The 22,073-nt window shown below is 36.4% G+C and overlaps 4 protein-coding genes across 10 annotated transcripts; 2 read left to right on the forward strand and 2 right to left on the reverse strand.

The window, feature by feature from the left end:
- The first annotated feature begins 740 nt into the window (after window positions 1-740).
- On the forward strand, window positions 741-9,807 carry LOC108983285 (ABC transporter B family member 28). 2 transcript variants are annotated; one of them, XM_018954865.2, is made up of 16 exons: window positions 741-1,178; window positions 1,736-1,923; window positions 2,803-2,826; window positions 4,678-4,779; window positions 5,033-5,123; window positions 5,597-5,697; window positions 5,772-5,822; window positions 5,912-6,040; window positions 6,697-6,759; window positions 6,835-7,114; window positions 7,833-7,981; window positions 8,086-8,175; window positions 8,772-8,906; window positions 8,982-9,038; window positions 9,116-9,172; window positions 9,309-9,807. In XM_018954865.2, exons 1-16 carry the CDS (start codon window positions 788-790, stop codon window positions 9,543-9,545), a joined length of 2,145 nt encoding a protein of 714 aa, XP_018810410.1. In that variant the 5' UTR covers window positions 741-787; the 3' UTR covers window positions 9,546-9,807. The 2 variants fall into 2 exon arrangements, with proteins under 2 accessions (XP_018810410.1, XP_018810411.1); XM_018954866.2 differs by having other exon boundaries at window positions 1,069-1,178; window positions 1,740-1,923.
- A 60-nt stretch (window positions 9,808-9,867) lies between these two features.
- LOC108983286 lies at window positions 9,868-11,031 on the reverse strand. Its single transcript, XM_018954867.2, has 2 exons — window positions 10,514-11,031; window positions 9,868-10,225 (listed from the first exon to the last, which is right to left on the reverse strand). Exons 1-2 carry the CDS (start codon window positions 10,973-10,975, stop codon window positions 9,950-9,952), a joined length of 738 nt encoding a protein of 245 aa, XP_018810412.1. The 5' UTR covers window positions 10,976-11,031; the 3' UTR covers window positions 9,868-9,949.
- Window positions 11,032-12,459: 1,428 nt separating this feature from the next.
- Window positions 12,460-16,068, reverse strand: LOC108983287 (calcium-dependent protein kinase 26). Of its 6 annotated transcripts, none has more exons than XM_018954872.2 (6): window positions 15,865-16,068; window positions 15,275-15,332; window positions 14,416-15,165; window positions 14,001-14,297; window positions 13,140-13,544; window positions 12,460-13,056 (listed from the first exon to the last, which is right to left on the reverse strand). In XM_018954872.2, the coding sequence occupies exons 3-6, from the start codon at window positions 15,002-15,004 to the stop codon at window positions 12,791-12,793; spliced, it is 1,557 nt and encodes a 518-aa protein (XP_018810417.1). In that variant the 5' UTR covers window positions 15,005-15,165; window positions 15,275-15,332; window positions 15,865-16,068; the 3' UTR covers window positions 12,460-12,790. The 6 variants fall into 6 exon arrangements, with proteins under 6 accessions (XP_018810417.1, XP_018810415.1, XP_018810416.1 ...); XM_018954870.2 differs by having other exon boundaries at window positions 15,254-15,332; XM_018954871.2 differs by having other exon boundaries at window positions 15,749-16,068.
- A 2,621-nt stretch (window positions 16,069-18,689) lies between these two features.
- Window positions 18,690-20,664, forward strand: LOC108983282 (ycf20-like protein). Its single transcript, XM_018954862.2, has 2 exons — window positions 18,690-18,906; window positions 20,007-20,664. Exon 2 carries the CDS (start codon window positions 20,048-20,050, stop codon window positions 20,513-20,515), a length of 468 nt encoding a protein of 155 aa, XP_018810407.1. The 5' UTR covers window positions 18,690-18,906; window positions 20,007-20,047; the 3' UTR covers window positions 20,516-20,664.
- The last annotated feature ends 1,409 nt before the right edge of the window (window positions 20,665-22,073 follow it).

Consider the following 22,073-nt stretch of genomic DNA (forward strand, 5'->3'; position numbering starts at 1 on the left):
TGCGAAACGCATCGTTTCATTTTTCATGTAGATGTTCCTGTGCGATCCCTGCACCAAGTCTCTTATGGATATCATTTTTTCAAAATGAAATATTAACAACCAAAAGAATCGGAGAAAAAACGTTTAAAGGAGAGATAAAATAACTAAAAATATTTTAGAATTATTAACAATATTTTCTATATCTAGAAAATTATTATAGTAAATTATAAAATAAAGATTAAAATATAAAATTTATCGGAAAGTCTTTTGATCAACTTTCTTTATATTTTACAGAAAAATATATTTTATATAAGCCATTGTGAATGCTAAGTATTTTAAAAAATAACTAAAGTATGACATATTAATTGATGCGAAGATAATAAAATGAATATTTTCTTTAAGAATTTAAAGAAAATAATAAATATATAAAATAGATATCATAAGATTTATTATCAATTATTTGGTACTATATTTAATAAATTTTATAAATCACTATCTCTATATTTTAAAATTTTATGCATTTATTTAAAAAAATAAGATTTATTATTAAAAAATTAATTTTTTATATAAATTCTAAATTTATTTATACCTTTTTTAAAAAAATATACTATACTATCATTTCTTAAATTCTAAAGTTGAGAGAATAACTTTGATTTACTCAATCGAGAGTACGTGTCCCTTTCGCATTTTAGCGCGTGAGGTTGACATCACCAATCCCTAAATATCTGACGAGTAAAAAAAGCTAAGCGCGCCACCTCACCGTTATCTACCCATCTCTCTCTCACTCTCTCTTTTCTCTCGCACATCCATGGCCTCTGCAACTCTCTCCTTCTCTCCCATTCACTATCCCACTCGCGTCCGTACGCACAAATCTAGACTCTCCCTCTCCTTTCTCCCCCTTCCCTTCCAATCACACCCCTTCCCGCCATTGCCACTCGGGTCAATAACCGCACCAGCTAAGACCAGGGGCTCAGTCTCTTTCGCTTACGTGTCCGGACCCGCTTCGGACCCCAACGTAACCGAGTCCGGCCCGAGGGTCGACCCGCAGGATTCACGTCCCGAGAAGGTTCGGCCGGCGAGGGCCATAAGCTGGGGGCTACTCTGGAGTCTCTTGGGTGCACACAAGCTGAGGCTCGCTATTTCGGCTTTGACTCTTCTTGGTTGCACCACCTGTACTCTCTCTATGCCCATATTTACTGGTACGGCAACCATGATTTTTCACTTTCACTCTTATTTCCATACCCGTTTGGAGGAAAGGAAAATAGGAGAAGCCAAACAAAAGAAATGTGACTACTCAGGATTATGACTCTCTCTCTCTCATTATCTGCATTTTCTTAGGACCCACTGAATGAAAACAAAACTAATAAGAAATGCTGAAATCTAATGCTTGGGCCTTTGATAGTGGGAGAGTTTGGCAATTTTGAAGCGCGAAGTGAGTTTTGAGAGGTTTATGTTGTGTTTGGTTGGTAACAGAAACTTTTGTAAAAATGGAAATCGAGTTTCAGAACAATTTTTTGTAAGTGAACGATTTTGGTTCATAGATATTCCAAATTTTCTATTTTTTGGCAACCAAATGTTGCTTTGCAATCAACTGTTATCAGGGCACTGGTTCTGATATTTATGACTACCGTTTTAATTGTATTTTCTGTGTGATCAACTTTATGGCGTATAATCTCGTAAGGAAATTATGAATATAAGAGAGTTGACACTTAAGTTTTGTATCGTTGCTTAGTATCTATGTTAATGATTTTCCTAGGTAGATTCTTTGAAGTACTTATTGGTGCTAGACCTGAGCCATTGTGGAAGCTGCTCAGTAAGGTCGGACTTTCGTATGCGCTGGAACCAATTTTAACGGTTATTTTTGTTACAAACCTGAACACTGTATGGGAGAAAGTTATGTCGACGATAAGAGCTCAGATTTTCAGAAGGATGTTGATTCAGAAGGTAAAACAAAATTTTATAATTTCGTTTTTTTCTTTCCTTGAATCCCTAGTGTTTCAGAGTCCTATATTTTCCCTTGGGAAAATGGAATGTTATATTTTTTTAAAACAAAACATTGGAAGGCTTTGATAATATTAAATTTTTAAGTTTTGTTATAATATTTCAAATGATGCATGACTTAAGATGTTAAAATTGAATTTTCCAAGTTTATGGGAAGATTAAATTGAAGCCCACCTGAAAGTTGGAAAATTTCTCTGCTGGTATCGTTAGTTTTCTTATGTCAGAGAGTGTCATCCTTTATGAAGTTTTGTTTGGTAGTTTTCAATTTCAAGAGTTCTTGCTTTTTGGGCATGCATCTAAATTGTCGCCTGGTGATACTGTTAAGATTTGGGTAATTTGTGGTGGTGTTGCCAGAAACATAAAACATTTCATGTGTTGCTGATATGCATGAAGGGGTGCCATGCCATCATGATATTATTCAAACATTTTGATTTATATCACGGTCATTGTCTAATAATCTCTGATTTGCTTAATTGTAAAATTTCTTTTTTGGGGAAAGTATATTTTGCAACCCTTAACTACCACTTTTTTCCCCTATTTTGCGCCATAGATTACCACACCTCAAACTATCACATTTTGGCAATTTTTACCATCGACAATTAGCTAACTATCAAGATTGTATCACCTATCCTATTTTTCATCAATGTAAATGGTCAAATTTAAACCAAAGGTGCAAACCGACGGTTTTGGTAGTTTGGAATACAAAACATATTTGTATTTTATTTTGTTTCAAAATTTCTGTATGAAGGATAATACTTAGTGTTCTTCACTTATAAAAAAAAAAACTTGTTCTAATGTTTTGTTGCTCCTTTATCTATGCAGGCGGAGTTTTTTGACCGATACAAGGTATGTTTATAAAATCCTTGTGTAAATGCATGCAAATGTATTGAAACACATGCACACACATACAGACACATCTTTTCAAGCGCTTTCATATGCCAATTTATGATTCATGTAATGCATGTGGAATAATCTGTCATGAAGTTTTTTGTTGTATTTGTTCAACTTGATTCGTGAGCTTGACCAAATTTCACCTCAAAGGGGGAAGTTTGCGAATTAGAATCCAGCTCACTACCTTGTGTGGCAAGTTGTGTATCCTAGGTCCAACTGCTTTTTAAACTTGAAAACTGTATAAAACTGAAGTCTGTTTCTTGTACCTCATTATTGGAATGATATATTATTGATAAGGTCAATTATAGCATATTGGGGCATTCTGTCTTGTACCCTTGCACTGTTTATTTCTTACTTTGTAATGATCCAATGCAGATTTCTAATGTTTGGTAGGTAAGCTGGCACTCAATATATTGTTTGTCTCAGATCAATTCTTGTTGGGTGGAAGCAAATATAGAAAATTTGGAAGATTTTAATTTGGTGGCAGACATATGAGATTGTGGGAACAGATTGGTGTATTATGATTCTTAAAATTAAGAATCTTATTACGAAATAAGCCAATTGTCATGGCAAAGGAAAACAAAAAGAACAATCAGTAGTGGAAAGGATAAATGGTACTGCCTCTCACCAAGGGTGACTAGGAAAAGTTCGCCGACGAGTGGTGCAGAGCAGTCAATGCTCTCTTCGTTGAATCGATGGCATCCACAATGGACCTGAGGTATTGTCGAGTTTTGGGGGGAGTTTTTGCTAACCCCAACCTTCAAATGGCGACCATGGTTCCTCCACCCATGTCAGAGGGAACTAGTTCCTCCGTACCTTCTCGGGCACCTTGCGGGTCGACACATAGCCAAGGTGGTGACAGCATCAATGGCTTTGTGGAGGAGATGCGAGAATATGCTGGTGTGGAGGAAGGGATGGGGCTGTCATCGGTGCCTTGCAAAGAGGAATATTTAGGATCTGGCTTACAGTTTGGAGCAGAATCTGCAGAAGATGTTGTTCCCCTGATATCTCTCCCATCAATTAACAATATAGCCAATTCATCATCGGATTGGGTTTTGGACAAGGTAAATGAGATACAACAATGTGTGGGGATTACCTGCAAAGGATTTGAGGACCAGTTCACAGCACTACTCACTGCAATAGAGGCGGGAGAGAGTTAAAGCATCTTACTTGGGAAATCAACTATGATGCTAAGGTAGGTACTTCTAGTTGAGGGAGGACTAGAGGGAAGTCAGAACCAATTGTATATTTTTAGTAGGTTCATTCGGAGTTTACAAGAATTGAGGAGTGTGTTGGGGAATTTACAACAGCTTGGTGTATAGGCAGAAACTGGTTTGGTGGGATAGGCATTGGTGCACTGGTGGTGGTTTGGGACAGGCGCATCTTTGGGTTTGGGCTAGGGTTTTGTTAGGATCATTTTCCTTGTTTCTATTTCTGCACCCCAACTAGGTGTTTTCTCTTGTATGCATCTAGTGTACTCGGCTACGCCTATTGGTATTAATAAAATTTTACTTATCCTACTTATCAAAAAAATAAATAAATTTTTACTTATAAAAAATAAAGAAATGGTACAACCCACGTCCTCTTATCATTTGATTTTTGTTTTCATTGTTAGGCATACAGAAAATCTGTTTTATTATCTGGTCAAATTGTTTCTTTTCCTTTCCTTTTTCTTCTTTTCTCTATGAAAGTAATTACCCACATCAACATCTTTCTCTCAATTTCTTTTTAAAAAATTCCTGCCAATTGTTTCGGCCAATATGCAGTTTCTATTTTACTGGATTAACTTGGTTTTGCTCCTTATAGGTTGGTGAACTTACTGGTTTGCTAACATCTGATTTGGGTTCTCTTAAAGATGTTGTGAGTGAGAATGTTTCAAGGGACCGTGGATTCAGGGCACTTTCTGAGGCAAGCAACTCTACACCATGCACAAGTGAGCTTTGTGTTGTCTACATTTGAGCCAGTGCATAATTACTTTTGATTAAAAAGTAACATAGATTTCCATATTTTTTTATTTAATGCTACTAAAATTTTATTGTTGTTAGACTGCAATGATGGGGCTGATTACCCTTCTATAATATACAATTTGCTATTGTGTTTCAGTTTTCCATTTATTACCCATCTTCAGTAACATATCTCTTTATTTTCATTACTTTTGCAGGTCACTGGGACATTATTGATACTATTTGCCTTGTCCCCTCAACTTGCACCTATTCTGGGCCTGCTAATACTTGCTGTGTCTGTTTTAGTTGGTAAATATTTTCTTTTATGTTTTTGGCTTGTACTATGTTTTATGTTAGAAGCTATGTTTGTCCTACTTACCGATAAGCATGACAGCCTCCCCCCTGCAGATGCCAGGGAAAAAAAATCTCTTTAGAAGAAGTCCTTCAGTATTAGAATGATTTGCATAAACTCGTTCAGTAACTACCGGCTTGGCTTAAGAATTCTTTCTACATCATTTTGGTGCTCTTTTTTGCTATCATAATGACATATTGCCATTGGAAATTTCATAAGCTTGTCTTTTATTCATATTTTACTGGCGCCCCACCCCCCCCCAAAAAAAAAAAAAAAATTGTTAATGGCTGCTCATGCTTCCCTCTTTTCCCTTCTCCCTCCCCTTGTGGATGTGCTTACCTTCTTCTCATTATGTTCTAATTTGGAAATGGTTATCATTGCTTGTTTTGTGTTTCCTTTCCTTTAGCTGACTATTTTTGGTATTATCAAGCTGTGTACAAGAGATCAACTGTGCCTGTTTTTAAAGCTCATGGGTTGGCCCAGGCATCCATATCTGATTGCGTGACAGAAACATTTTCTGCCATTCGTACTGTAAGTTCTTAAAATTTTCTGCCAAATTTCTTTCTCTTGCACCTGCGGATGAATTGTGATGAAATTTGCTACAGGTCAGATCCTTTGGTGGTGAAAAGCATCAAATGTCAATGTTTGGTAGCCAGGTAGGATCATTTAAACACTAGTAGCTGTTGTCACAGAGACATGAAAGCCTCTTCATTGTGCTTAGCATTAATTTTATGGACCTTGGCAGGTTCTTTCTTATCAGGCTAGTGGCATAAAGCTTGGGGCTTTTAAATCCATAAATGAATCTGTGACAAGAATTGCCGTTTACATTTCTCTAATGGCCTTATATATTCTTGGAGGAAGCAAAGTGAAAGCGGTAAGCACTCCTAACTCACGACAACTTTTGTCTTAGCACTTTAAATGGCTACTAAAATTTTCCCTTGTGTTATTTACAATATCGCCTTTTGAATATAGTAACTATATTTTGTCAAAACTTGGTATCTCATAGTTTTTTGTTGGAAGTAGTTTTCTGCCTTGAATGCTTTTCCAAAAGGAACTCCAATTAAAGAGAGATGTATTTCAATCTCCAGAAATATGTCTACCTTGTTTTATGTTTCTCACTTTCTAGGCTGAGAATTATGGATTTTGTATTTGAGGAGCTCTCATGGTCCTCTTGTTTTGTGACTTCCCTTCTTGGTAGTTTCTGTGTTCCTAGCCATTTTGAATCTTTGATGTTTGCTTACTCTGTATACATTAAATTAGGTAGTATCACATATGAAAATAGAAATTTCCTTTTCAATTATTCTATGCTAATGGATGCCTTCTTTTCAATTTTTCAAAAAAAATTGAACCATACTGATTCACTAACTACAAACCATTTTGCTTTTCAGCAATTCTGGTTAAAGCTTTACCACATACTCTTAATCCATATTCGATCTTGCATCATTTTCATTTTTATATCAATTCCTGATTCTACCAGTACTAAAGCCAAGGTTTTTTTCCTTTTTAATCATTCACATTTTCTGCTTACAGGGTGAACTTTCTGTCGGAACCGTGGCTTCTTTTATTGGATACACATTCACATTAACATTTGCAGTGAGTTCTTTGGTGCTTCTTGCATACTCATGATATTTCCTCCCCTTGGTCCTGTCTTATAGATGTGTCTTTCAGGTTCAAGGGCTGGTGAACACACTTAGTGATCTTCGTGGAACTTTCGCTGCTGTTGAGAGAATTAACTCTGTTTTGTCTGAGGTTGAAATTGATGAGGCCCTTGCATATGGTTTAGAAAGAGAAATGCAGCATAAAGAAGTGCATGATGACAGTTATAAATTATTCCTCATAAACGGTTATGATGAGAACATCCTCTCTAAGAATATGCATTATATGTCAGCCCTGAAATCATCTAGCAAAGTGTCTAGCTTAGCTTGGTCTGGTGATGTTGGTCTCGAAGGTATGGATCATGCAGTTTTATTCATTTTGTTGAGGTGCATTGACTACCTGATTTGCCTTATCTTCTACTTTTTAATTGCAATTGCATCATTGAGTTTTTTTATTGGCACCGAGTGTCCGAGAACAACGTCCCGACTAATCCCGGGGGTGCACAGGCCCTCAGCAAGAAGTTTTCCGTAAGTGCACCTGGGGTAATTCAAGGGAAAAATCTCTCTGTTTGATGACCCCTAGAGATTGTTTGCACCCCGGGAGATATGAACCTCATGGCGTTTTATACCCCCCAATATCCACATATTATCCTTTTAAGAACTGCTAGTCTATTCTATGAAATGATATGCCTAGTTTCCACTTGTTATAGAGTTCTAACTATAAGATCCTGATCGTTAGTCCTTAAAAACAAAAGATCCTGACCAGTAGTGTTTAGAGAAAATTGACCTTGGGAATATAATTTTTACGTGCTATGTCATACTGCTTTGTGATTCTCTGGTCTCTACTTAAATCTTCAACTTTTTCCCCTCATTTTGTCAAGAATGTGTTTTCCATAAATCCCTTGTTAGCTGGCTATATTATGGGACAGTATATTAAATCTTGTTATTTGCATACAATAAATTTATATACAGTTTGTTACTTATAAAAAAAAAAATATATATATATATATATATATATATATATACAGTTTGTTCCAGTCGAAATATGAATGCCCTCCTTTTGATCTCCAGATGTCCACTTCTCTTATCCTTTGAGACCCGATGTGGAAATACTGAATGGTCTACGTTTAACTCTAAAACGTGGAACCATAACAGCTCTTGTGGGCCCAAGTGGTGCGGGCAAAAGTACAGTAGTACAGCTATTGGCACGTTTCTATGAGGTTTTTTTAATATACTTTGTTTCATTTAGCTCTCTATTTGTTAAATGGAAACATTTGCTTGTTGTGGATTGTGGAGAATCATGTGCATTGTGTACCGTTTGCAGCCAACCAGAGGTCGTATAACAGTTGCTGGAGAAGATGTTCGAACATTTGACAAGAGTGAGTGGGCACGGGTTGTTTCAATAGTGAATCAGGTCTCTTCTTGGGTCTCCACACATCTGCTAAAAGCATCACACACAAATGTGACATACTTTTGAAGTCAATTCTCATTGCTTCTTGGCATAGACATGTTTCTATTTCTCAGTAAATTTGAGATACAGCTTGACCATAGTTACTATGGGTTACATCTTGGTCTAGGTCTAAAGACTCTAAACCATGTTGTTGGTACCCAGCTTACCTTGGATTGGTTTTGGGTTGCCAATATGGGATCTAATAGCAGACCATGTTCTATGCTGTTTGCAAGTATTCAGATTAATTATAACTATCTATAAGCTGATATGTAAGCGAGCCAGTTTTTATTTACTAACAAGCTGGAGGTAAAATGTTAAAATTGGGACAGGCTGGGTTTAGGATTGAGGAATATTGATTTTGATAAGGTTAGTCTCGACCCTTTCCTTTTGATTTGCACTGATTGAGTTGGATTTTTGGATGTTTGGTTTTGTTTGTGCTTTTAACGTCAAAGCAACCAACCTGCAACCAAATTTCACAGAAGCTGAGAAGCACTAAGAATAGTGATTATTTTGCACTGTATTGTTGCCTCTATCCAAAGTTTATAAGTTAGATGATGCAGGAACCGGTTCTTTTTTCGGTATCTGTTGGAGAAAATATTGCATATGGGCTTCCAGACGAAGATGTATCCAAAGATGATGTGATAAAGGCAGCCAAAGCAGCAAATGCTCATGAATTCATAATTTCACTGCCGCAGGTTAATTGTCTTCTTAGTACTCAAATGTTCTAACCCCGCTAGTTTGTTGTTTCTGAATGTTTATTTACTCAAAAGGGTTATGACACACTTGTTGGTGAGCGTGGAGGACTACTGAGTGGAGGCCAGAGGCAGGTATAGTTCTGTGGTGTAGAGAGAGAGAGAGAGAGAGAGAGAGAGAGGTGTTTGACTCTTCCTGTTCTGATCTGCAGAGAATTGCTATTGCTAGAGCTCTGCTTAAGAATGCCCCCATTCTAATACTTGATGAGGTAATGATTTTTTATTGCTTCTCTCTGCATCTGTATTTCTTCTCCAAGTTTTGGTCACCATAACAAATGACACTTCCCAGTTCCCACCCCATCCTGATGTTAGAATGCATAATATTTATGATATCTTTCAATGCAGGCTACCAGTGCGTTGGATGCAATCAGTGAGCGCTTGGTCCAGGATGCATTGAACCATCTGATGAAGGACAGGACAACATTGGTGATTGCTCACCGATTAAGCACTGTTCAGAATGCCCATCAAATCGCGCTTTGTTCCGACGGGAGGGTCACAGAACTCGGGACACACTTTGAATTATTGGCTAGAAAGGGTCAATATGCTTCATTGGTCGGGACTCAAAGGCTGGCATTTGAGTGATATTAAAATTGCTAGAGTTTTCATTTGTTCTGAACAAACGCCAAGTTGGTATGCGTATTAGGTGCGGCATTGGAGAGTATTGCCTTTGCCTCACCCACATTTACTTCCCTTCTAAATCTTTTTCATTCATACCATTCAGTAAAGTGTACGAGGCCAAGAAGTTGCCAGAGATTATAGTCGAGCTGGCGACTCCAAAACAGCTGGAAAACCTTTGTAAATTTACTGATATAAAAGTTGATATAACATAACACCTTTCGATCAACTGAAATAGTCAAGCTAAACCGTTCAAAAAAAAAAAAAAAAAAAATCCCCATTCCGATAATGGAAAAACTAAAAAGATTATCAATGCCCCATCTCTTATTTAGTATGCTTTTGGCAATGGTAAAAGCTGTGGTTTTGAAATCTTAAGAAGAATTAGAAAGGGAGATTACAGCATTAAGATTAGCAAGACATTCAGTAGGAAGTCCAAGGAAGGTGTTCATTAGGAAATCGTCAATGGGATGAACGGTTGCCACCCCAACTAATCTGCAATTCCCTTCTTTATCCAATCTCTTTCCTCTTCCACTTCTTATGGTTCCATTTGACTCCTCAGATGTCAAAACTGTCTTCACCAGTAGTGGAGGAGCTCTATAAATACTCCCAACAGAAAACCAGAATTTGGCCATGAATTCAAGATCAACCTGCATGAACAATAGCTGCAAATATTAAATCAGGTGGTCAAGGAATCAAATCCAAGAGAAGCTAACTCATAATAACGCTAGAGCAATTAGAAATCTTTTTCACACTCAGGTCAGACACTTTTTTCATTGCTCTACAAAAACATGGATTCCTACTTTTTCTCCTAACTTTCTCATCTTAAAGGCTATTTGGTGCCGATACCATCGAACAGGAAGGCATCTCAAAACTATTTCTGTCTACAAAGAGATGTTGAAATAGTAAGAGTACTGGCATAACTCATTTTAATTTACCTTGCCAGATTCTGGGTAAATGCTCCCTTGAAAGATTTCTGGGACAATATCAATCTTCAGAAATGGTGGTAATGGTAATCCCAAGAACCTAGTCGTTGCACCTGTCAATGGTGGTATATACAGTGTTTTGATGTCAAACGAAACTGAAATTTCATTATTCAACGGATCACAATCTGGGACCTTTGAACCAGACCCAGTCCCTATTCCACCTTCAGCATCGTATTCAAAATCAGGATATCTTGAAATGCCAAGCTTGCATGCTCCAAGAGTCTTGAACTTAACACCATAGGCATTACTTTTCAGGACTTGGGTTTTGGTGGCTGCAGTGGTGGAAACAACTTCTCTTTGTTGGCTGTTGGAAGAGGAAGACAAGGTGATAGTTTTTGATCCAGCCTTTGGTTTTATTGAACTAAATCTGCAAACGACTGGAGGGTTTGAGGAGTTTAATATTTTACACGCCATTTGGAGCGAGTCGTACTGTTCTGAATTCAATGACGTAAAAGAAGATGAATTGGTATCCTGGAGTACTTGTTATAAGGAAGTCCACGTGGAACAACCCAGCACAAGTCTTTCTTTTTCCTTTTCTTTTTCCTTTTTTTGTCATGGAACTGGCTTACGTAACAAAAATATGCGGCTGGCTTGTGGTATTGAATTACAACCTTATCTTGTTATACTGTAAAGTCTTACTATGTTTACCCACCATTGCATCATAATTTGCGTGCCATGAATGTCTGAATATGGTTGTTAACGTCTGTTTCGTACCTCTTTAGGCCAAACTAGAACTTATAAATAAAAGATAGAAGAAAAGACAATTAAGAGAGGACGGTTTTGGAATCGGAGAGTCTCCGATATTAAAATTAGTAAATATTCCTTGAAGTTTATAAATAAATGAAAGAGTTTGTAGATCAAAGAGTTTTCTCGTACCTAGAACTTACTATTTATACCGTAGGTTGGAGGAGGTGCAAATTGTGTTTGTCTCTACAGTATTCGTGTCCCTCTTACTGTTTCTGTTGTCAAAATCTTTTAATGCAGCGTGGCTCTGTGATTATACTATAAATGTGGCATAAAACTTAGTAGTGTCGCCATTAATGCGACGTGATTTCCTAACCTTACTTTTATCCTTGGTAAGTCGTAGATGTTCTGATATCGATGAATCGAGGGTTTCCCGCATTTACCACTATGCCCTGTACAAATTTCTAGGTTCTGAATGCGGCCGTGGGTTGTCAGGTTGACATGTCCTATCGGTTACTCGACTCTTTTCCCTGTTAGATGCTTTGCCCCCTGTACAGTCTTGGTAGCCCTTAAGCCGGATACGGATATTGGGCTGAGGCCCAGTAGACTTTGTGAAGTTGTGAAAATCCCCCATACAATGGTGACATTGGAAAATTCGAAAAAATCCATTGTAGTCCAGACATGATGTTATGAACTTAAAATAATGTACAAAATAATATAAAATCTTAAAATAATCAAATGTGAAACTCAAAATTTGATAAACAAAATTTAAAAACTATTTTACGTATCTTTTCCAACAAAACTTCTCGGTCTCACAAGTCTTAGATGTAATTATGGGTTTTTGATCATTCGAGATTGGTAGTGGGATTTTGGAGAGAAATAAATGAATGTGTCCCCCCACTAGCCGTTCTACACTCATTGTGGCATGCCAACAAAGCTGGTCCATTTGCAGGCTCTATATTTCTTTATTATTTCAAGTGAAGCTGTTCAAAGTGTTGCTTCTCAAGAAAAATGTGTTTGTTAGCACACTTGTTAACATAAAAAATAACTCATAAAAAATAAAATTTATCTTCTAAATTAAATTATAACACGTGGATGATATGCAGTGTAAATGAATTAAAATAGAATTATTCTTTAGGGAATAAAAGAAATGGAAATTAAACAATAAATAAGGATAACAGCATAATTCAGGGAAAAAAAATGTAGTTGCAAAGTATTAAAATATGAAGCTTGGAAAAATTCATATGGCAAAGAACCAACTTTATACACAAGGAAAGAGTCCATTAGCCACAACTTGTTACACTAACATACTGGTGAGAAGAAAAACCTAATACTAAGTACTAACCCTTCGAATCAAAAGACACCATCCAAACCACCACTCCTAGAAACAAAACTCACTCGAGAAGTAACACAAGATTTCAGTAACAAGGGCACAAACACAATATCACACACCAATACAAGACTTCTCTTGGGTATGCCATTTCCTTCACAATCTTAATACCTCATCAAAGCAATTAGTTTAATGCAGTCAGCCAGTCCATATTTTCAACATACGAGAGAAGACCTAAGGGACGTAGGAAGATGAGTGCATGATGACCAACGGATGACTGATTCAGTCACCATGAGATCAAGTTGCTCGCGGTCACCAAGTCCAATTGTATGATTCCTCTTGCCATGGGTGCATAAGGTTCTAGACTCGATCATTCCTCCTACCCTTCTAACTTCAGGTTCCTTGTGTTCCATTTCGTTTGCCTCGTGCCTCAAGCAAAGAGTAGAATCTGATAACAAGAGCAACTTGCCCAGGCTTCCCTCTACATATTATGGCAAAAAAAGAATTATAGATGGAAGTGTTATGAGATGTTATCAGCAGTAAAAAGATTCAAAACTCTAGTACCTTCTTGGAATGGATCCACTCTGGACATGCTGGCTGAAAACTCCAATGCACAACTCCCTTGTTCAATTGCAGAACCAGGGCTGAAGAATGCAAAACTTGGCATTGAGGGAACAGGGGAAGAGAATTCCAGCGCATTAGAATCGCCATTGCTACAGAAGGAAAACCCACCAGCTGCAGGGCAAGGTGTTGACGGTTCCGCTAGGAAAGAAGAGAAAGATGATCTGCATGTGAATGTAGGTGATTCAGCCTCACATGCAATAGGTGATCCAGTGCCAAAGCTGACGTCCTGATTCCTGGACATAAATGAGGTAGAGAACGAGCCACCAGCTACACCCCTCTCTCCACAATTTTTATTTTCCCACCCATTTACTTCTTTAGGTCCATTGTCCTTCATCCAGGGATGCTCTATAAAAGAAGAGTAATGTAGGTTATATTTCTAGCAGAGAGAGAGAGAGAGTAACAGCCAGGTCTCATCCATATCTTGAGATGTATAATGTTAAGCAAAAGGTCATTTAGCATTCATCAATACTTCAAAAGATATCCTCCAAAACATATTGTGCTGCCTTAAGAGAAATGAAATATTTCAACAATGGATGGCAAGAAGTGCAACTGGATGCAAAATCATCTATATTGTGTGACAACTATCTTGGGATGTGCTAATGATGCATATCATATGTCTAGGTCTGTCCACGTCATATGAGAAATAATGACACAACTAACTAAACCTTATAAAATATCAAGGTACCATCTCCTTCATCACTAGTATATAACCAAAATCCAAACTAGGGTGCATAATAAAGTAATACGTACATAATGCCACTACCAGTAGACACACAGTGAATTGTTAAGCGTCCAACCTACCTAAGACCTGTTGAGCAGTAAGCCTTTGAGAAGGATCAGTACAAAGCATTGCACCAATTAGATTCTTGGCAGATTCTGATATGTGATTCCAGGGTTCAGGTGGGAACCGCAGATCAGCTGCCCTAACAGCATTGAATATACGGGACTTCGTCTTTCCCCAAAATGGTGGCATTGCACTAAGAAGAATGTAAAGGATAACACCTGCACTCCAAACGTCAGCAGCCTGGTTGTAGCCCCCAGCAAGTACCTCTGGAGCTATATAAAACGGACTCCCAACTAGCCCACGCAAGCTCTGCCCTGTTAAATGGACCCACATGCTTAAAGTATTGCCGAACTTAACTTTCTCGAGGAAGTACTAATAAATACAAAACAAGAGCCAATAATCTGTAAAGAAAACCAAGAATTGTGTGTATACCAGGCTTGATGTAGGTTGCAAGACCAAAATCTGCCAATTTAATTGGAGAAGAGGCGGCCTTTGTGGCCAGGAGAATATTCTCAGGCTTCAAATCTCTATGAACGACCCCATTTTCATGACAATACAAAACCACTTGCATCAGATGCCTGAAGCGAACCCTGGCCTCAGCTTCGGAGAATCGCCCATGCTTTTCTAGCAGGTGAAATAGCTCCCCTCCAGCACAAAGTTCCATCACCAAATGAACATAGTCTTCCTCCTCATACACTGCCTTGAGATCCACAACATTTGGGTGCCCAGATAGCTTGGTCATAATTTCAATCTCAAGCTTCACACTTCGTACATCATCCAATGTAAACAATCTCTCTTTAGCAATCGATTTGCACGCTAATACCTCTCCGGTTAACTTATCAGAGCATACTCTGATGACACCAAACTGCCCCCAACCCAATTGCTCCCCAAGAATGTACCGATCTTTCAAATTTGAGGTCTGATTTGCGTCCAAAATGGTTTCAGTCAAGCTCTCAACTTTATAACAATTGCAGGGCTGTGTGAGTGTGCCGTTGCCGTTGTTGCTCTTGGCAACAGCCATAACAATTCCTTGCCGCCTCCCACCAAACAGCCAAATATACCAATCAGAATCCCAGCTTACGCTTCTCTGGTTATGGGTTCCAGTCTAGTTATTCCGTACACACTTCAGAACCTCGACTAGAACTCAAGTAAAAAGTTGGGGTTTTTTCTCCTTCTCTTTTCCTAGATTTCCATTCAACAGAACCAATTTCAAAGTCAAAATCTTATAGAGCATCAATAGCCAGTCGTTGAGTGCAGCATCGGCGTTTACCTTGAAGAATATGAAACCAACCTTAAAAACAACAAAAGCTCGAGCCCTTTCCTTTCAATCCCTACTGGATCACCCGGATCTGCAACTCGTTAAAAAAGTGACGAAACTCAGACTCACACCATCTAATTCTTAAGATTAAATTGCAATTATTACCAATAACAGACCAGAATAACACAATTAGGCAATTTCTCTAGATGATCATTGAATTCGTCAGAAATATTTGTCAAGCTTCGAAACGAGCTCAGAATAGAATTTAAGTCAAATCCCAGCACAATTCTTTTTTTTTTTTTGTTACAAGTCTCCGCCTTTTCCAATTTTGTGCCATAACAACTAGAAATGAAAAAAATAAAAAGAAACCCAAATTTGGTTTGAAGTACCCAAACTGTCTGCCTCTAACCTATTAAATCACCTCCAAATGACAAAAGCACTAATGACCACTAGGTAAGAAACCCTAAACCCAGCAACACAACTCAACACAAAGCCATCAAAGTTTACCTGAAAACAAATCAACCCAGATCCAAAATTTTCCCCTCGACCATATAGCCGAGTATGAAACAAAACCCACTTATAAAATTCACAGACGAAAGGACGCAAAGGGTAGAGAGAGAGACCTGGTTAGGGGGAGAGAGGAGGAGGAAGAAGAAGAAGAAGAAGAAGAAGACCACGCAAGAAGGAGTCCGTTGGAGCAGTGTGTTTGAGTTCAGGTGCCTCCCCCGAGACACAACTCCTCCCCAGTGGGTGGGTCTCCTATGGGAGAGCTTTTCTCGCCCCCAATACCCAGAAGACTAGTTTTTTGTTTGGTTCCTGTGTTTTTGAAAATGGAAGTGTAATAAAAGGGGGGGTTCCCCGGACGTCAAGTCCGACTCCGATTCATTTAATTACTTGGCACTAATCACCCAAGCGCCTATCCTGTCATTCCCTTTGTCTCAACCCTTGCGTCCTATGCTTATGTTTTTTTATTTTATTTTGTTTTGTTTTTGGCTGATTTATTTGGATCATTACATTTTATAATTTTTGTGTCAAATAATCTAAAATATATAAACAGAGACTAGAGAGTATTAATAAATTTTTACAATGTCAAACATTATATTTGAATACCCTCAAATTTATTTATCTATGTTTATCTCTTTTTGAATGGCATAAACGTGCATGTTGCATAATTATGCAGCAATAATTTTTGTACCGACCTCATAGCCGCAAACAATTCTTTAAGGTCACATTTTTTAATAAAAAATTAACAATTTAACTAATTTTATGTAGAAAATTTTTTTCGAGTGCGGTGTATGGAACTTAGATTTATTCTGAAGGGGTGGATCCGAATTATCCTACCTTAAAGAAGTTTCCAGACAAAAAAAAAAATTTGTACAGTTCATATAATATTTAGGTTTTAGCATAATGATTTATACAAATTTTAAATCAATAAATTTTACATAATTTAAAAAAAAAAAGTGTACAAAAAGTGTAAAAAAAAGTCCATCTTTATGAGTGATCTATTTTTTTTACATAGACTTGCGCAATATTTATTTATGTGATGTTTGTACATGTCATTACTTCACACGAATTTTTTAGCTAAATTTCTCAAACACAAATTGTTGGTTGAGCTGGAACTAGTGACTTGGTAATATGGGTCGACAGAGGCCAGAGGGTGAAGGACATTCGAGAATAACAAATGCTCTGTGTACCTATGCATAATCGACAGATATTGAGGTTGTTATACCTGTTGGGACGTCATCCACTATGAAAAAGATAAAGAGCTTAAAGCATTGGGATCTCATGTACTTCTCACTTTGTTCTCCTAAAAAAAAGGGAGAAAAAAATAAAAGAATTTTTCTCACCTCTTGAATCTAATATCACTTATAATATTGTAAATTGTCGATCTATTTAGAATAAATTAACGTTAAAAAAGATGCCCAAATTTTTTAGATATTCGAAATTGCATCCTGTGGATTGTTCCTAGAAAAAAAAATTACAGAAAACTCTTGATTTGTTTTTACAGATGAGATAAGATGAATTGAGATTAAAGTTAAAAATTGAATAAAATATTATTAGAATATATTTTTTAATATTATTTTTATTTTAAAATTTGAAAAAATTAAATTTTTTTATTTTATTTTATCTGAAAATTTGAAAAAATTATAATGATTAGATTAGATAAGTTAAGAAGTGTTGTAAAAATAAACGAGATAGAATGTTTAGATAGTGAGTTGAGTTGAGATGAGATGAATTGAGGAATCTTGCGAAAACAAGCCAGGTCTTAGGGATGTTTAGATGGTGTGTTTAGTTGAGATGAGATGTGATGAGATGAGTGTTGAAAGTTGAATAAAATATTATTAAAATATAATTTTTATTTTAAAATTTAAAAAAATTAAATTATGTATTATATTTTATTTTAAAATTTTAAAAATTATAATAATTAAATGATATCAATTCATTATTCAAACAAATCTTTAGAACATTTGGGGGGAGAGGATGATGATGCTATACCTTGTGATGTTACCAAGATAGACGGTGCCAGACATTGCAAGCACTTTGGTCTCAATCAGATGGTTCCTTGTGGATAACGCGAAAAGAAAGTACCACTCATCCAAAGCTGAAAAATAGATATTTGGACTGTTTCAATAAGCCTTTAAAAAAAAAAAAACCCTAAAAAGATGTAAGTGGGTGATAGTCACAGAATCACACATCCCCAAGAATTAAAAGGCCCCACAATTTGCGTAGGGAAAGAAATTCATGATCTCAAATTGTAGATTGATTTCTACACCCTTTTTCCACCGCACCTATGGTCGTAGCAAATGAACACTGATAAAGCATAAAATAACAATCCGGCAGCCTTGTAATACCCTCATGGTCAAACTTCAAGTCTACTTACTCTTGCGAATATAAAAAATCGACACCAACGATCTTTGTATTACCGGATTAAATAATCGATTAAAGACCTTGTTAAATTGCTTAGGAGGCAGGAGAAGTTCTATTGCTTCTAGCAATTTCATACACTACATCTGGAGATTAAACGCTCCATTAGATTTCATGTTATTTGACTCTTTGCTACACTTTCCGAACATGCTTTCATACCTTATTTCTTCTCTATTAATATCATTTAGATATTTGTGTCTTTACCCATTCAAAATTTATAATATTCTCAAGTATTTTAGTATTTTTTTACTATCCTCTCATGTGTTAATAAGGTTGCAATGTCTCTCCACTATTAAAATGCAAAAAAAAAAAAAAAAAATTGCCAAAAAAAAAACTAGAAAAAATCATTCATCATACTTTTTCTTGATTTTTACCCTTTTTCATGCTCCACAAAATTTTTATCTCGAGTATTTTTCTGTTCATTTTTCCACAAAAATCAACAAAATAAAGTTAAAAAAAAAAATATTCACAAGAAGTTTAAGTGCAACATTTTTCCACTAAAAAAATAAACTCAGCAAAAAATAAAAAATATACCCAGCGTTTTCCGGGACTGCTGAGCTATCCAAAACGATTCGTCTGAGACAGTGAGAGAACATGCGCCTCGCCGCTCCTCCTCTGCATCACTGATTTTACTCTTGAGCACTGGATCTCTCTTTCCCTCTCTCTCGTTTTCAGGAACAAGGATAGATGGAGCTGGGGAAGCTTCTGAATTTCAAAGCGTAGCATATACTGCTTTTAAGGTATTTTTTCTGATTTTGTTCTTTCCTTTTTTTCTCTGAATTTTGATTGGATTGAATGCATTTGAATTCTTACATCAGGGGAGATGGATCTTCTTTGAAGTTCTTCTTTCATCATTCTTTAATGCATGCGTTTGAAAGTTCTAAAATAATTGTTGTATTCATAATGGTTTTTCCCAGGCTCTGAGTTCCGAGATTTTGATTAATCCACTTAAACTTGGGATAAATATACAGTTTACAAGTTTCTTCTTTTCCCAATAATCAACCTTACAAGTAAATCAATTTGCTTAATCATTTTTGTTTTCTTGGTATTGTTTATCATTTGGGATATTGGTCTCTATAATGTATTTGATACGTATATCTAAAAAACCTGTTTCTGAGATCGAATTGATTAATATATTGTATTAGGAAAGACATCAGTTACTGGGATATGAGGGTATGAGATAAACTTCTCTGCAAATAAAACAATGTCAAAATTTGGTTAGGGAGAATGTGTTGAAGATTTATTTTAGAGGTGCCTAGCAGGGGTTTTAAGCCCTTCTGATTCGGATTGGGATGAAACAGGTAACATGCACAATAGTCAATATTTTGAAAAGTACAAATCTTGATGACTTATGACATCTGATGGGGACTGTTGAATGTTGATGTTCTTGAGGTCTGCATTGTGGTAATGAACCAAGAAATAGTACTAATTGAATTGATGATTTGAAAGTAATTGAAATGTGATTTGTATAGTCTGTCTAGAAGAATAACCGTGGGAATTGTGAAGTCATAGATGAACAGGCCATGACAGAGCCAAATTCTTTGGATTCTTGTGTTACCTGGTACCTCTGAATTAAATATATGCCTACATCATATGAACAATTAGGCAGAATGAAACAGCGGTTTTCTGATTCTTTTTCAAAACCTTGGAAATTCAGGCAAGATGTAATAACCATATTGTAGTCTCTTATTACTGCTCCTGTGAAACTAGTAGATGTTCTGTTAGTGTAGTCTTCTATTCATATATGAGTGGACAGTGGTATTTCTTGCTTTTGTATTTTTCTGTTGTCTGTGTTGAGGAATGAGTTTTTATCTAACAAGCTTGTCTTCAACTTTTTCAGAATAAGCATCAGGGTTGGCCCTCTTGGCAGTGATACTTTAGATGGCACATTCTTCGAGTTTGATCTCTACGAGCCTCCTGACAATTGGCTTGAGTCCTCAAACCCGAGTTTCACGTGGGAAATATGGAACTTTTCCCCTGAGATCCTCACCTGGGCTTCTTCGTATCCAAGCTGTGCAAGAGAATGGAGGGCCTCGAAGACTAGTTGACATTATCAGACTTGTACCAGAGATTTCAAGGAACTATTTTCAAAGTCCTTCTCGAAGGGCTCTTTTTGGGGGAATCTCTTTGTTGGGTGGCTTTTATGTTGCACAGACGATATCTTTGTCTTTTGGAGCTTTAGGAGTGAATGATGTGATTGCTGCAGTTGTATGCGTTCTCCTGACAGAGTATGCCACAAAATTTTATTACAGCCAGCCGAAGGTGACATTCCCCCTTGCTCTTCTCAACAATTTCAAGATGGGTTTTACTTATGGTCTATTCATTGATGCTTTTAAGCTTGCCAGTTGACAATGCCTCATAAAGCACTTGTAGTTAGTTGTCTTGTAAATTCTCTAGTTACATGTTCATATTTTCTTTTTGGAGTTACATGTTCATGTTGTTCTATATGATAAAATACATTTTCACATTTGATCATATCATATTCTTAGTTTATGACCGACCGTTCTTTTTTTATATTGCCTTTCTTTTTTCCTAAAATAGGACCATATCGCCCTCTGCTAGTATGTTGTCTGCCTTGGTTGTTATCTTTTGGTTGTCAAATACGGACTACCTAAACAATAGCATATTTTGACATGAACTATGGCAGCCAATATAACAGAAAAAAAAAGGACATGAATTGTGTTCGTTTAGGAAATGGGGCTTCCATTTGTGTATCTTGATCCAATAGTAATTGCTTAAATCTGAATTGAGGATAGAGTCATTTCATTAGCCCAGCACCAGCAAGAATTTGCTATTTAATATCATGCATGGTAGATTATGACATTTTTTCGTGGTATTGCCAGATCTCATCCATATACTTGGTGTGAAATAGGTAATTTTCTTGTCGCGTAACTTATTGATGATCAAAGCATGCTTTAAACTAAACTTGTATACATCTGGAAGGACTTGTACTGCTAAATCTACTTTATTAAGAAGAGCTTTGACTGTGAGATACTACTTGTATTTCAAGTTGTGTTGTTATTGATGTTTGATTATGTATGGTGGTAATTTGTGTAGTATGGTATATGCATTGAGATTTTTTTCTTACTTCCGATAATTTGAGAGGAGAAGACGGAAGGATGCGTTGGATTTTGGTAGGCTAAATTTTTGTGAGGTGTTTTGATAATACTAATAGAGCTAACGAGATGACAGCTAGTGTTTTGAGAAAGAGATTATGCTCTTCTATAATGGATGATGCTATTGGACTTAAGTGTCTTTTGTAGGAATTTTTGTTTTTACTTTTTGACGGGTATTTGGACCCAAAAACTTGAGTCAGTTGATTAGAACCATGTGATGAACACCTGCTGCAGAGGTATTGAATAATTTCAAAGAGACAAGAGTTTTGCACCTTGGTCTAATCTGGTTTTGTTTCAATTTTAGATAATGTTTTTGTGTTGAAAATGTACAATGATAAAACCTAGAATGTTGGAGCTAAAAAGTGTGCAGAGGTGGCGGTTTAAGAATGTCTATCCACCCTCACAATGATGGTGTTGGAGATGAGGTCTTGTGGGATGCGTTATTACAAAATTTTAAAATTGGATATCATCGCTATAAATTGATAACTGATAATCGTATGTAGTATGATAGAGTAATGTTAATCTTCAATTCAGATTTTGTTAGTTTTAAACATATTTGCTTATGTGAGATATTTCAAGTGACTATCTATTAGTTAAATAGACAATTAACTTAAATATCCCATGTCAATAAAAATAACAAAAATAATAAAATATAAGTTTAAGGACTACATTTTGGAGGTTTAGATAGTGAGTTGAGTAAAGTTGAGATGAGATGAAAGTTTAAAGTTGAATAAAATATTGTTAAAATATTATTTTTTAATATTATTTTTGGTTTGAGATTTGAAGAAGTT

This window comes from Juglans regia, chromosome 10, assembly GCF_001411555.2.
Source record: "Juglans regia cultivar Chandler chromosome 10, Walnut 2.0, whole genome shotgun sequence".
Classification (NCBI taxonomy): Eukaryota; Viridiplantae; Streptophyta; class Magnoliopsida; order Fagales; family Juglandaceae; genus Juglans; species Juglans regia.

Coding starts and splice junctions, on each gene's coding strand:
- LOC108983282 (XM_018954862.2), top strand. CDS start 20,048: ATGGCACATTCTTCGAGTTTGATCTCTACGAGCCTCCTGACAATTGGC.
- LOC108983287 (XM_018954872.2), bottom strand. CDS start 15,004: ATGGCTGTTGCCAAGAGCAACAACGGCAACGGCACACTCACACAGCCC. Junction 14,298..14,415: donor TGCAACCTACATCAAGCCTG/GTATACACACAA, acceptor TCCATTTAACAG/GGCAGAGCTTGCGTGGGCTA. Junction 13,545..14,000: donor TACTGCTCAACAGGTCTTAG/GTAGGTTGGACG, acceptor CTTCTTTTATAG/AGCATCCCTGGATGAAGGAC.
- LOC108983285 (XM_018954865.2), top strand. CDS start 788: ATGGCCTCTGCAACTCTCTCCTTCTCTCCCATTCACTATCCCACTCGC. Junction 1,924..2,802: donor GAAGGATGTTGATTCAGAAG/GTAAAACAAAAT, acceptor TTATCTATGCAG/GCGGAGTTTTTTGACCGATA. Junction 5,823..5,911: donor TGTCAATGTTTGGTAGCCAG/GTAGGATCATTT, acceptor GGACCTTGGCAG/GTTCTTTCTTATCAGGCTAG.
- LOC108983286 (XM_018954867.2), bottom strand. CDS start 10,975: ATGGCGTGTAAAATATTAAACTCCTCAAACCCTCCAGTCGTTTGCAGA. Junction 10,226..10,513: donor TTTACCCAGAATCTGGCAAG/GTAAATTAAAAT, acceptor TTGTTCATGCAG/GTTGATCTTGAATTCATGGC.